General features: G+C 44.5%; 1 protein-coding gene across 50 annotated transcripts in view; it reads right to left on the reverse strand.

Annotated features, from left to right (window-relative positions):
• Positions 1–11418, reverse strand: part of LOC106577144 (ankyrin-3) — a 165666-nt gene that overhangs the window by 3685 nt on the left and 150563 nt on the right. For 37 of the 50 annotated variants that reach the window (XM_045700915.1, XM_045700911.1, XM_045700933.1 and 34 more), the window contains 8 exons: positions 10759–10833; positions 9113–9244; positions 7097–7240; positions 2060–3047; positions 1608–1794; positions 1217–1294; positions 649–732; positions 343–465 (listed from right to left, as the gene is read on the reverse strand). In XM_045700915.1, coding sequence (XP_045556871.1) covers positions 343–465; positions 649–732; positions 1217–1294; positions 1608–1794; positions 2060–3047; positions 7097–7240; positions 9113–9244; positions 10759–10833 — 1811 coding nt within the window. The remainder of the gene's footprint in view (positions 1–342; positions 466–648; positions 733–1216; positions 1295–1607; positions 1795–2059; positions 3048–7096; positions 7241–9112; positions 9245–10758; positions 10834–11418) is intronic. The other 13 variants (XM_045700937.1, XM_045700952.1, XM_045700948.1 and 10 more) reach the window with 7 other exon arrangements.

Here is an 11418-nt window from a genome sequence, read left to right on the forward strand (position 1 = left end):
ATAGCCAATTTGGACTTCGCAGCTACAGGAAGTTTCTTAGTTCTGCCTCCAGGACAAGACTCATGACAATAAATGTCAACCTGCAACAATAGCTGGGGCAACATCCTAGTCACTGAGCACCCATTGCATGCACACGCACAGAGACGCACAAACACACAGACACTCAAAACAGACATACACACACTGGTAGCATTAGCAGCAGCACTCCACATCAGATCACAGCACCCCATACTGAGTTAAGGTCCAAAGGTTCTGACCCGCCTGTTTTCTGTTCAGGCTCAGAACCCTAGAACCCCCCCCCCCGGGGCAACTCTATGCAGCCTATTCCGTCGTCATGCCAACCTCTAACTCCTCCTCCAGTAAGAAAGGGCAGGGCCAGGGGTCTCCTCGGTCCCAACTCCCCCTGTCCCCGCCCTGGTCGTCAGGCGTGGGCGTGGACACCCGGCGGATGACCTTTCTGATGACCTGGGAAATGGGGAGGAGATAGTGATCATGGTCAAGAAGGAGAGAGTATGACCAAGATACACACACAAAGAGAGGGTTTAGGTCATTTTGGGAGGAGAGTTTAGAGGAGGTGGGTATGATAATTCAGTGGTGTGTTTTTAGGAAGACGGGTGAATCAGAGTGAAGGCAGTGGCAGATAGTTACTTTTCTAGTGATGATGTTACCATCTTCATCAGTAAACTGTTCTTCTGTCACTGATTCGCCCGGAATATTCTTTGCCTGTTCTCCCTGTAAGTGTTCATGATTAGGACTACAATCAGAACTGGTCCAAATTCACCTCAGCCAGTGTAACAGCAAACCATTAACACACTTTACATCACCAGCACCATCAAACTGCAAGCAAACCTCTAGAGAAGAGAGAATATCTTTGAATTCCCCAAGAGTTGTTGAGTCAAGCAAAATCAAAATGAAAGTGAAGTGTCCCTTTAAATGGCATCACAGAGGCAACAGTGAGACACAGAATGTTCCTTGATTAAAGTCAAGCCATGAAAGCAGGTTACCAGGCCAGGACACACTAACACACTCGCACGCACACCATTCAAACACTGTACACACACTGTTCGCAAACACACATTTCAGACGTTTCCTTTTTCTCCCACCGCTTGCTGTCAGTTAAGCGAGCCACACCAGTCCACTGCACACCAGGAGGCAAAGTCAAATGAACTATCTACTGCCAACCTAAACCAAACTTCACCCAGTCTCAGCAGGGTACCTTAAGAATGACCCGGCGCCGGAACACCCTGGTGGTGACAGTCCGTTCCTCGTCAGAGCCGGACTCACTAAAATGCTGCTGATGAATGCAGTTAAGTAACATTAAAGACAGTGAGAAGGGGATGGAAACACAAAATACGTAGCTGGTAGAGAATATTTTTTGCTTCACACAATCCCAAGGATCTTCTAACACCTACAAAAATAAACAATGGCACATCTGGAAAAATTGGTCCAGTTAAATTTACAGTTGATTTGAAAGTATAGACATCCACTTCATGTGTCACTGTAAAAAGGGAACAGCGATGCACCTGATGAGCAGTATTCACTGAAGTAGACACACATTCTAAAAAAAACATTTACAGTACACTATCTTGCATAGTCTTTGCAATTACCTGGACTTTCCTCTCAGATACAAGCGTGCCTTCTTCCTTCCCACGTCCAGTTCTTCCGTTGGCTGAGTCCTGCGATACAGGAAGTGACCCGTCCTGAGGTGGTAGCTCCGTGTTATCGCCATTGTGCCTAGACCTCGCTGGCTCCCCTCTAGAGGAAGAGGTGATGGAGTCACTGGAGTTCTCCTGGCTGTGGGGAGACATTAGGAAAAAGGGTAAATTTGAGACTAAGATTAAAACTCAGATGAATGGTTTAGGATTATGATTGAGATCAACATTGATTAAGATAAAGAGTTAGATTGAGAATAGGATGGGATTGGTATCAAATTGACTGAATAAATTGTGACGAAGGCAGAAAGACTGAGGCGTAGATATTAAATCCCAGTTGTAGAGTCACATGAAAGTGTATTTATCCTTAATCCATAACTGTGATGGAATAATTTAGTTTTGTGTACCTATTTTCCTGGCGGTCTAGCAGGTCTGAGCTCACACTGCGGCCGGGTGTGGGCGGCTCCACGTTGACGCTGGATGTGTCACTGTGCCAACCTGGAAGTGAACACACGTCTTTTTCTGCCTGTTGCACCTGACTAACAATCTCCTGAACCCTGGCCTCCGTCATTTCCTCGTCCTCCTCCTCTGAGCCTTCCTCCAAATGAATATCCTCCAACAGCGACTTTAACTTATCTTCTGTCTTCTCGTCTTCGTCTCCATCCTCTTCCTCGGTGGAACCAGACACACCCTGCTCCCCCAATGCCTCAGCCCAGGCCTGGGGGGAGAGATATGCACCCCCCTCTTCTACCACCTCAGCCCCATTCTCTACTGCCTTAGCCCCCTCCACCCTCACCTTAGCCCACTCCACCTTACCCCCCTCCACCCTCACCTTAGCCCCCTCTTCCGCTACCTTACCCCCCTCCACCACCTTAGCCCCGATCTTTGCTTCTACCACTTTATCCCCCTCTTCTGCCATCTCACCCACCTCTACCCCTTCCTCACCACCTCCCTTTACGACCTCCTCAGCCTCCTCCTCAGCCTCCCCCTCAGCCACCACCGCTGATGCCCCTGTCTGTCTGCTGTCCTCCTGATGTTGGAGGCTTATGTCCACTTCCTTTTTCTCTTCTTCCACTTGTACCATCAGCACCTGGTCACCTTCAGCCATTCCTGTGTTGGTGGCAGCGGTGGGATCTAAGTGAAGGGTGTGAATGGACAGGGACAGCTCCCAGGGCCTAAGGGTGGTTCTAGTGGAGGTGTCAGGGTCCACACTAGGCTCCATGTGGTCATTCCAGGGCTCAGACTGGGTGAGGATGAGGGTAGGGGGGTGTGGGTGGAGCTGGACAGGGGTGGGGTCGATGGTGAGGGTAGGGGGTTCAGAGTGGAGCTCCGTGAAGGGAGGGTCAGAGTGCAGTTGGACTGGGGACTGCAGCTCCGCTAGGATGCTGTGATAATCTGTTGGGAGATGATATAAGCACATGGAAGCACTTGACACAAGAAATCCCACATAAAACACACACCACATGGACTGAGTGACATGGACAAATGCACAGAGACGGACAATAGAGCATGCAACGAAAAACACCCACTAATTGTGGTGACACTCAAAGGGGACACTGGTGTCACAAATCACCAGCACAATATTCAGCACTTTTGATTCACTTGAGAGCTATCTTAGAGAAACTCAAGGTAAAGTTGTGATAAAACAAATGATATTTACACGGACAAAAACGATCAATACTTATGTCCGTGGCAGCTTTGAACAGTTTTATGACAAGTTTATTTTCTTCTGTTAAAGGATTGGATTCATATGCAGCATTTGAGATGAGATAAGAAAACAAAAATAAATTATCTACACTACCGTTCAAAAGTTTGGTGACTCTTAGAAATGTCCTTGTTTTTGAAAGAAAAGCAAATTTTGTGTCCATTAAAAATCATCAAATTGATCAGAAATACAGTGTAGACATTGTTAATGTTGTAAATGACAATTTTTAATGGAATATCTACATATGCGTACAGAGGCCCATTATCAGCAACCATCACTCGTGTTCCATTGGCACGTTGTGTTAGCTAATCCAAGTTTATCATTTTACATTTACGTCATTTAGCAGACGCTCTTATCCAGAGCGACTTAGAAATTGGTGCATTCACCTTATGATATCCAGTGGAACAACCACTTTACAATAGTACATCTATATCTTTTTTTTTGTTGGGGGGGGGTTAGAAGGATTACTTTATCCTATCCCAGGTATTCCTTAAAGAGGTGGGGTTTCCGGTGTCTCCGGAAGGTGGTGATTGACTCTGCTGTCCTGGCGTCGTGAGGGAGATTGTTCCACCATTGGGGTGCCAGAGCAGCGAACAGTTTTGACTGGGCTGAGCGGGAACTGTGCTTCCGCAGAGGTAGGGGGGCCAGCAGGCCAGAGGTGGATGAACGCAGTGCCCTTCTTTGGGTGTAGGGACTGATCAGAGCCTGAAGGTACGGAGGTGCCGTTCCCCTCACAGCTCCGTAGGCAAGCAACATGGTCTTGTAGCAGATGCGAGCTACAACTGGAAGCCAGTGGAGTGTGCGGAGGAGCGGGGTGACGTGAGAGAACTTGGGAAGGTTGAACACCAGACGGGCTGCGGCGTTCTGGATGAGTTGTAGGGGTTTAATGGCACAGGCAGGGAGCCCCGCCAGCAGCGAGTTGCAGTAATCCAGACGGGAGATGGCAAGTGCCTGGATTAGGACCTGGCTAACTGATCATTAGAAAACCCTTTTGCAATTATGTTAGCACAGATGAAACTGTTGTGCTTATTAAAGAATAAATAAAACTGGCCTTCTTTAGACTAGTTGAGTATCTGGAGCACCAGCATTTGTGGGTTCGATTACAGGCTCAAAATGGCCAGAAACAAAGGACTTTCTCCTGAAACTCGTCAGTCTATTCTTGTTCTGAGAAATAAAGGCTATTCCATGTGAGAAATTGCCAAGAAACTGAAGATCTGGTACAATGCTGTGTACTACTCCTATCACAGAACAGCGCAAACTGGCTCTAACCAGAATAGAAAGAGGAGTCGGAGGCCCCAGTGCACAACTGAGCAAGAGGACAAGTACATTAGAGCGTCTAGTTTGAAAAACAGATGCCTCACAAGTCCTCAACTGGCAGCTCCCACTCCACTTTCTATTCTGGTTAGAGCCAGTTTGCGCTGTTCTATAAAGGGAGTAGTACGCAGCGTTGTACCAGATCTTCAGTTTCTTGGCAATTTCTCACATGGAATAGCCTTCATTTCTCAGAACAAGAATAGACTGACGAGTCTCAGAAGAAAGTTCTTTGTTTCTGGCCATTTTGAGCCTGTAATCGAACCCACAAATGCTGATACTCCGGATACTCAACTAGTCTAAAGGCCAGTTTTATTGCATCTTTAATTAGAACAACAGTTTTCAGCTGTGCTAACATAATTGCAAAAGGGTTTTCTAATGATCAATTAGTCTTTTAAAATTATAAACTTGGATTAGCTAACACAACGTGCCAATGGAACACGAGTGATGGTTGCTGATAATGGGCCTCTGTACGCATATGTAGATATTCCATAACAAATTGTCATTTACAACATTAACAATGTCTACATTGTATTTCTGATCAATTTGATGTTATTGTAATGGACAATTTTTTTTTGCTTTTCTTTCAAAAACAAGGAAATGTCTAAGTGATCCCAAACTTTTGAACGGTAGTGTATGTGAGGCATGCCAGGAATACGATTTTGCATATGTGCGATGAGTGGGTTTTATTAGTTAAGATTTGAGTGCGTGTTCAGTCATGCTCACACAGAAAGATAAAAGAAGAGAGGAGAGGGTGAGGGGGCCTAGATTCATATTTCCAGGACAGAGGGGTCGATGCCAACCCAAGGGAGAGGAGCAGAAGGTACGGGAGAGACACAGGGACACTGACACACAGGAAAGGGGGACTGGGAATGGATGGGAGGGGAGGAAGGGCCAGGACTGGGGCAGTGAGACCCTGCAGCTGATATTAGGGGGAAGACGGCAAAGGAGATGGGGTGGGATGACCGGCATGGGGTCACATCGGGAGACAGCTGGGGGGTGGGAGTAGAGGAGAGGGCTATGGCGTCCCCAGTAGGTTTAAGACTTGGTGACTGAGCAGGAGATGAGGGAATTAGCTGGGGTATAGGAGTAGAGGACAGGTGTGTGGGTTGACTGGGGTGCCCAGTGGGTTGAGGAGTTGAAGACTGGGGGTTGAGAAGGAGACATTGGAAGAGGAGAGGTTGCTGGATCAGGCAGTGGGGACGGGGGTAAAGGTGTGAGGTCCATGAGTAAGACAGAGGACCATTAACTTGGGGATTGGCTGGGAGATAATGGACGATGTGGGGGTGTGGACTTAGTAAGGGAGTGGGGTGTGGAGGTCTGCAAGACCAAGGGGGAATCAGGGTTGAGGGAATGATTCTCAATCAGGGGAGAAACTGGGAATGAAGAGATGGAGGAGCTCTCAGGAACAACAAAGCATGCTACAGGTGAGGAAACAAGACGATTAAAGAGAAACAAAGACATACAAAAAAATCTAACAAAATACAAAAACGTGTTAGCAACACAAGACAATTATGAATGAGAGGACAGAGGTGATTTTGAGAGATTAGGAAACAGGGAAGGGAAAGGGATTGGGAAAAGCAGAGATGACAGCACAAGACTCTTAATAAGCGCTTAAGAGCTGTTATAAGCTGCCCTGGAGGTTGGGCTGTGGCGATGGACGAGAGCATAAGGGGAGGAAGGTAGTCTGGTTTCACAGAGGAGGAAGCTCTGTCATTCTATCCAGGGACGGCTCAGAGGAACTGGAGGTACTGGAGACTAGAGAACTAAAGAGATCTAGAGGTATAGATGAGTTTAGACGGTTGAGTCTATGGCTACTCCATGCATTAGGGAACAAAGGGTTTATACAGTAGTCCTGTTAAAGGTACAAGGTGATCAGGTAAAAGCAGTGTCTTACAGAATGCAACTGGTTAGCATCATGGATTGTTTTAGTTTGTCATCAATTCATCTTTCAAAACCCTTCATGCACAAATGCAATTTGATTTTTAGAGGGCTTAAATAATATCAAAGTGGTGATCGGGTCATGTCAATTAAGAGCTCTTTAGAAACGTTTTGGGTTTGACATGCTACCTTCATCATCAGGGTTGGTGTCAATTTAATAGTAACCCAGTCATTTCATAACGTGAATTATAATACATTTCCTGAATTGACTAGGTTAAAAGTGAACCCATGGTACTCTGCATGCTAACATTTCCTCACACTCATTTGAGTGCATGTCAGAAAATGGGTAGACTCAAGCTGGAAATAAATCCATAAAACGAAGGGTAAGACATCACCCTATCTAAGATAGGGTACTGTAGTCTCCATAGGCAAATTGCATTCAATAGTATAGCCAGGCAATTTGTTCTTATTTTTGCTACAGTTCTAATGCAAAAACAAAAGAGTGGCAGCAGAGGTAAGAGGTCAGCTAGATGGAGCTAAACTTTACCATCAGCCTGATCCAGGTAAACAGCGTTATCATCGGCAAAACTTCTCGTGCCTGAAATGTTACCATAGTCAAATATCGGCCCCTCCAGTAAAGTCACAATATCCATCCGATTGACTTTGGTCAGCACTCCAGTTAAGGCATCCGCTGTAAGAAAAACAGACAACCCGAAAGTCAGTCAAACAAAGACAAGACACTGTTGTACAATATGGCAGTTGTTTGTACAATATGCACTGGTCCTTAATCCAGATGTTTTCATTGTCTTAACTCTTGCGAGGTAATCAATATAAATAGTTTACTATCACACTGCAGTGTGTGAAGATGGAAAGAGGATTGCCGTTGTCCTCTTCTCTTGTACCAGGAAAATAGGTCAAATTTCCTTTTCCTGTACTGAACATAATGTACTTAGTAGTTCTAAAAGACTGTTGGAGCATGACAAGGATAGGTGACTTCATATGCAGCTGAAAGACAGCTGCACTAGGAATCTTAATAAACATAGAGGCCATTCTGCTTCTACACACAGTACCAGGCAAAAGTTTGGACACACCTACTCATTCAACTGTTTTTCTTTATTTTTACTATTTTCTACATTGTAGAATAATAGTGAAGACATCAAAACTATGAAATAACACATATGGAATCATGTAGTAACCAAAAAAGTGTTCAACAGATCAAAATATATTTTATATTTGAGATGCAAAAAGAAACGACAGCATCATTACTTTAAAACTTGAAGGTCAGTCAATCTGGAAAATCTCAAGAACTTTTCAAGTTTCTTCAAGTGTAGTCGCAAAAACCATCAAGCGCTATGATGAAACTGGTTCTCATGAGGACTGCCACAGGAAAGGAATACCCAGAGTTATCTCTGCTGCAGAGGATAAGTTCATTAGAGTTAACTGCACCTCAGATTTCAGCCCAAATAAATACTTCAGAGTTCAAGTAACAGACATCTCAACATCAATTGTTCAGAGGAGACCGTGAATCAGGCCTTAATGGCCAAATTACTGCAAAGAAACCACTACTAAAGGATAATAATAATAAGAAGAGACTTGCTTGGGCCAAGAAACACGAGCAATGGACATTAGATCTGTGGAAATCTGTCTTTCGGTCTGATGAGTCCAAATTTGAGATTTTTGGTTCCAATTGGCATGTCTTTGTCAGACGCAGAGTAGGTGAATGGATGATCTCCGCATGTGTTGTTCCCACCGTGAACCATGGAGGAGCAGGTGTGATGGTGTTGGTGATTTATTTAGAATTCAAGGCACACTTAACCAGCTTGGCTACCACAGCATTCTACAGCGATACACCATCCCATCTGATTTGCCCTTACTGGGACTATCATTTGTTTTTCAACAGGACAATGACCCAACACACCTCCAGGCTGTGTAAGGGCTATTTGACCAAGAAGGAGAGTGCTGCATCAGATGACCTGGCCTCCACAATCACCCAACCTCAACCCAATTGAGATAGTTTGGGATGAGTTGGACCATAGAGTGAAGGAAAAGCATTCAACAAGTGCTCAGCATATGTGGGAACTCCTTCAAGACTGTTGGAAAAGCATTCCTCATGACGCTGGTTGAGAGAATGCAAAGAGAGTGACAGGCTGTCATCAAGGCAAACGGTGGCTACTTTAAAGAATCTAAAATATATTTTGATTTGTTTAACACTTTTTTGGTTACTACATGATTCTATATGTGTTATTTCATAATTTGGATGTCTTCACTATTATTCTACAATGTAGAAAATAATACAAATTAAAAATAACCCTTGAATGAGTAGGTGTGTCCAAACTTTTGACTAGTACTGTAAGTCATCTCAGAATGTAATTTACTATGAAACCTTCACAGATACAAATTAAGCTGGAGAGAGAGAGTTCAGAAGGAGAGTGGGATGAAACCGGGTTGTGAAGCTCTGTGGTACACAATCATACAAGTGCAATAGAGTGAGACGTGATATAATAACTGTTAATAGAAAGCCACAGGGGGTATAAATACTTTTGGGAGAAAGAGGGACACTCACTCGTTGCGTTTTTACCATCCCGGCTGACCCATTTCTTTAGTAGCATGAAGCTCTGCGCTGTCAGGGAGTTGGGGTTCTCCACTCGGATGTGGTTGATCTCGTCGACAGAAAAGTCCATTTCCCGAGCTAGCTCTGCAAACGCATCAAAAAGCACATTACATCACATCAGTTCAAGACATCCATTTCTATATCATACAGGCTTACTTTTCTCTGTATATATCAATGATGTAGCTCTTGCTGCTGGTGATTCTCCGATCAACCTCTACGCAGACGACACTATTCTGTATACATCTGGCCCTTCTTTGCACACTGTGCTAACAAATCTCCAAACGAGCTTTAACGCCATACAACACTCCTTCCGTGGCCTCCAACTGCTTTTAAATGCTAGTAAAACTAAATGCATGCTCTTCAACCGATCGCTCCCCGCACCCTACCGCCCGACTAGCATCACTACTCTGGACGGTTCTGACCTAGAATATGTGGACAACTACAAATACCTAGGTGTCTGGCTAGACTGTAAACTCTCCTTCGAGATGCACATTAAGCATCTCCAATCAAAAATTAAATCTAGAATTAACTTCCTATTTTGCAACAAAGCCTCCTTCACTCATGCCGCCAAACATACCCTCGTAAAACTGACCATCCTACCGATCCTTGACTTCGGTGATGTCATTTACTAAATTGCCCCCAACACTCTACAAAGCAAACTGGATGTAGTCTATCACAGTGCCATCCGTTTTATCACCAAAGCCCCTTATACTACCCACCACTGCACCTGTATGCTCTCGTTGGCTGGCCCTCGCTACATATCCGTCGCCAAACCCACTGGCTCCAGGTCATCTATAAGTGTTTGCTACGTAAAGCTCCGCTTTATCTCAGCTCACTGGTCACCATAGCAACACCCACCCGAAGCACGCACTCCAACAGGTATATTGCACTGGTCATCTCTAAAGCCAACACTTCCTTTGGCCGCCTTTCCTTCCAGTTCTCTTCTGCCAATGACTGGAACAAATTGCAAAAATCTCTGAAGCTGGAGTCTTATATCTCCCTCTCTAACTTTAAGCATCAGCTGTCAGAGCAGTTTACCGATCACTGTAGCTGTACACAGCCCATCTGTAAATAGCACACCCAACTACCTCATCCCCATATTATTACTTACCCTCTTGCTCTTTTGCACCCCAGTATCGCTACTTGCACATCATCATCTGCACATATATCACTCCAGTATTAATGCTAAATTGTAATTATTTTCGCCTCTATGGCCTATTTATTGCCTACCTGCCTACTCTCCTACATTTGCACACACTGTACATAGATCTTTCTATTTTTATTTTCTTTTGTGTTATTGACTGTACATTTGTTTATGTGTAACTCTGTGTTGTTGTTTTTGTCACACTGCTTTGCTTTATCTTGGCCAGGTCGCAGTTGTAAATGAGAACTTGTTCTCAACTGGCCTACCTGGTTAAATAAAGGTGAAATAAAACATTTAAAAATAAACACAAGTATGCAGAGCTGCAGTGCAGGAAGTGTCACTCTGAAGAGGGCACTGTTTCCTCACAATAATACCGTGTTGGTGAGGGTAAAGCAGGAGGATAGAGGGCCATGAAGCCAGATGGCACAAAGACCAGGGAGCACCATTTCCTTACCAGTCCAGCTAAGTCCCAGGTGGTCAGCCACGATGGCCATCCGCAGGTCTGTTCGCTCACAGGGACTCTGAGGACCTGAAGGGCAGAGAACATCTATTAATCAACACTGTTCAGTATCTTTTCTACTGACTGAAATTGGAGTACAGAGGACTCTTTCCTTTTCTGGCCAAGCGTGGAATTTTCCAAATTATATAAATTCATACTGAGTGTTTTGCAGCCTCTCCTCTGGGTTTGATATAGACATGTTTAATCAACAGGTTTACCGTGAATGTGAATTGTATTATTCAATGGGTTGGTTAGGCTGACAACACTTCAGATTTGGTTTCCAGAATGGCAAGAAAAGGCAGACTAGACACAATATGACGGACTACAGTGTGTCATTTGGACACAGATGCTCTGTGAATGTTTGTGAATATGTATCCTCAAAGCAGGCAGTAATTGTCATAAGAACTATACAAACAAAATAAAGTAAAAACATTGGTCAAAAGTGTCATGTACTCGTAGGAGCTCTAGTGGACTCACAGTTCTTAATGGGACTACACAGTACACATGCGGACAACCTTTGTGTTTTTGCTAAGGCTAATTAGCTCAGTGACACAACCTGAACATGAAATAGAATAAACTAGAACTGCTGTTATCAGTAGCCACCCTGCACAGACA

This window comes from Salmo salar, chromosome ssa18 (assembly GCF_905237065.1).
Source record: "Salmo salar chromosome ssa18, Ssal_v3.1, whole genome shotgun sequence".
NCBI classification, from domain to species: Eukaryota; Metazoa; Chordata; class Actinopteri; order Salmoniformes; family Salmonidae; genus Salmo; species Salmo salar.